The sequence below is a fragment of the Habropoda laboriosa genome, unplaced genomic scaffold (genome assembly GCF_001263275.1).
Source record: "Habropoda laboriosa isolate 0110345459 unplaced genomic scaffold, ASM126327v1 scaffold317, whole genome shotgun sequence".
Classification (NCBI taxonomy): Eukaryota; Metazoa; Arthropoda; class Insecta; order Hymenoptera; family Apidae; genus Habropoda; species Habropoda laboriosa.
In genome coordinates, this window is record NW_017100418.1 from 184,656 (window position 1) to 187,970 (window position 3,315).

Consider the following 3,315-nt stretch of genomic DNA (forward strand, 5'->3'; position numbering starts at 1 on the left):
TATATTGCACAACAATTTTTCCATAATTACTATTTTAATTTCAGAGAAAGTAGTATCTGTCTTTCGGTATAGTCAATGTACTGTAGTCAAATCAGTATTTAACTATAGTCAATCAATGAACGCCTTCGACTATTATTATCATTAAAATTTTTTTTAATTTCATTGTTTATCTTTGTTGTATTGATACCTAAATAATCTATGAAATATGTAAATTTAAACAATTTAATATTTAAAAAGTACACGCTTTTATCACTGTGTAGAATCAAACAAAATATTTGTGATCAAACTACGTTTTATGTTATAACATTTAAAGATTTAGGTGAAGTATGAAAAAAAAGGAACTACCAAACAAATAAAAAGCTTGTGATTGATTTTTATAAGTATAATAAGTTTTGTTACACAACAGCATCAAAAGTAAACTTTCAAGAGCGAAGCAAAAACTTCAATGCCAAGGAATACATAGCTCATATTGATTACTTCGATAGCCGATCAATTATTCACACACCTCCCCGATCTTGCCACTGTATTACATCATTACCTTTAGAAACGCAAGGTTAGAGATCTAAGGCCATTTCTTTTGTCCTCGTACTTAGTTTTTATAATTTATTATAAACAAATGACACTTATGAAAAATCGTGCAAAATAAAATACTTTAAAGTAAAAGTACAAATTATTGATAAAGTCAATTCGTTTCTACGTTTGAACAAACAATGGGAATAAAAATGTAAAAAAAGAATATGTAAGAAGTATAGAATATATAGAATTAAAGTGAATATTATCATAGTTTACGTATATTTATATATAATTTCTTCTTGTACAGATTGCTCATACAGTTACTGTTTTAGACATCAATTATGTGTTTTCCACGATCACGTAAAATCGCAATTTCGAAATAAAACTGAATTTCTTAAATTATGTAAAGTTTTGTACCAGAGCGTCATTTGTACATTGAGTTAGCATGTTAATCGAACATGTAGGACACTTTTATCATTTTCTACAGTCCATCGCTCACTAAAACATGCTATAAAAGTGTGTAAAGATTGGAAATAAGCAATTTTTAGTGTAATATTATTTCTAAGATAACAATTGTACAAATTTAGTACCCTACTATTTTGTTATTCCAGTTTTACAAATGTTTAATGTTACATATATCTACATTCCTTTCAATGTAGAGAATGAGTTTATTATTTAAAAAATTTTAGTAAAAATATACAATTCATTATGATTTAAATTAGAAATAATATGTATGTAAAAATTGATATAATTAACTAAAAATTTAAAATTAAAGTCATATGTTTGCACATGATTAATGATTCTTTAATTCCACATTTGTGTATGTTATAATATATTTATCTATATCATGTCACAATATACACCATTAATTCTTCATATATTTCTATGCTGTTGTAAGAAGAAGTGTATATAGACATATATTAACAGACTAAAATCAATCAATGGTGGATGTTCAACAATGTTTAAAGATATAAATCTCTCACACAATTACTAATTGCTTAGATTAAGCAAATTTAAAATGAATTTACGAATTTAATTCATACTATAGCATTTTCGCTATCTTTTTAACAACTCTTATCGACTTAGTCTATAGGTGAGAAATTGGTGTTTAATGTTCCCTCATATCCTGATTATGTACTTTTCCTTTGGTACATATTAAAGAATTGCACATGTATAATTTCTTTCATGTAAACTACGTTCATTTTTTTTCACAGCCTTTATGTGAAAATATGATTTGAAAGGTAGTTTTCATACATTATATCTTGCACATGTATTGGTATACTTCTGCAACAAAGCTACCTTCAAAACGGAAAACCGCATTGCTAAAAACTTCGTTAATTCTTTATCCATATACTAGAATATTGTTTCAAAAATCTGAAACAAGTGTTTCGTGGATTTTGCAATACTTATATACAATGAATGTTCATATGTACAATATATAATGTATTGTGCACTGGATTAGTAAATAATTATTCCCCTTCAAAGTGCACTTTGTTGATGGTCACTATTATATAAGATCTTGAATTATATCTGCCTTTGAAGTACAAGAATGACGAATATTTTCATCATGAGTGTCTTTACAAGCACTGTCATTATTACTGCAAATGCTGATATTTTTTGATTCCTCACTGAATCTGACATTGTCAAGTTTTAAATCTATTGAGCTTTTTGTTCTTGATAGATCACTAATATCAGTATCATCCAACCCCAATGTTACATCTACAGAAGTTTCATTTCTAGATTCTGAACTAAATTGAGAATCATCATTTGCTCTAGATTTACTTTCTGAACTAGATTTTGAGTCTATATAAATCAATTGTGATGGAACCGATTGTTCAATTTTAAAGGATTTACTCCCTTTTGTTTCTTTTGATTTATTTAACTTTTTTGTTAATTCTGCCCAAGGATCTTCCAAGAACGATTTCATATCTACATAATTTGATATGTCAACATGTTTGCGTACATCCTTTTGGTATCCCTAAATGTAAAAGAATATATTCAATATCTTTTCATATTATAGTTCAATGATCACACAAATAATTTATAAATATTAATTAAAATTACCTTCTTTTGACCATAAAACTGTTTACCATGGTGCTTATAAGGAGAGTACGAATTATTCAAATTTGATTTTGGGGTTGCATGATAATTGTTTCTGTAATGGTTAAATCCACCACTACCTGAATTACGATGACTACGACAGCCAGAACCATGCCAATTATTACCACTGTACCTTTTTTGTTCTGGCAATGGCGTACTAACATTTAAAGGAATAAAGTCATTCCCAAGCTGTGTTTGACCACCATTTGGTGAAGAACATTGATAACTATCACTGTTAACATAATTATAACCTGTCGCATTTTTATGATCGTGTACCTTCCAGTTGTAATTTTGCTTTCCTCTGCTACCACTTGGCGTACTTAAAGGAGACTTTTTCATCTTGAAATTGTTCTTTACACTAATGTTGTTTCATAGAATCTACAAATATTTACAAGTAATGTTTTTTAGAAAACGATACACTAAAACGACGCCATGCTATTTATCTTATGACGCTAAACGACCAATCGATATCTCGAAAAAATGGCGTCCTTTGTACATCAATCTATCGATAGTTTTAAATGTAATGCATATACGTTGTTAATTTTATTTAAAATTATTACTGATCTGATACTTTGCTGTTAATATTTTTTTATATTTGCAAATATATTATCAGAAAAGTCTATTCTATTACTTTATTATTTTATATTCGTATTTGCTTCGTGCAAATTATTTTTGCAATATTTTTAAGAGCAATAATTTCAT

At 27.6% G+C, this 3,315-nt stretch overlaps 1 protein-coding gene across 1 annotated transcript; it reads right to left on the minus strand.

The window, feature by feature from the left end:
- Positions 1–2,020: 2,020 nt before the first annotated feature.
- Positions 2,021–2,978, minus strand: LOC108575507. The gene is made up of 2 exons (XM_017938325.1): positions 2,578–2,978; positions 2,021–2,491 (listed from the first exon to the last, which is right to left on the minus strand). Exons 1-2 carry the CDS (start codon positions 2,950–2,952, stop codon positions 2,021–2,023), a joined length of 846 nt encoding a protein of 281 aa, XP_017793814.1. The 5' UTR covers positions 2,953–2,978.
- Between the last annotated feature and the right edge of the window lie 337 nt (positions 2,979–3,315).

What these genes read in the sequence shown, in the direction of transcription:
- LOC108575507 (XM_017938325.1), bottom strand. Translation starts at nt 2,952, where the DNA reads ATGAAAAAGTCTCCTTTAAGTACGCCAAGTGGTAGCAGAGGAAAGCAA. An exon ending in AGTTTTATGGTCAAAAGAAG is followed by an intron (nt 2,492 to 2,577) that starts GTAATTTTAATT and finishes TTTTACATTTAG; the next exon opens with GGATACCAAAAGGATGTACG.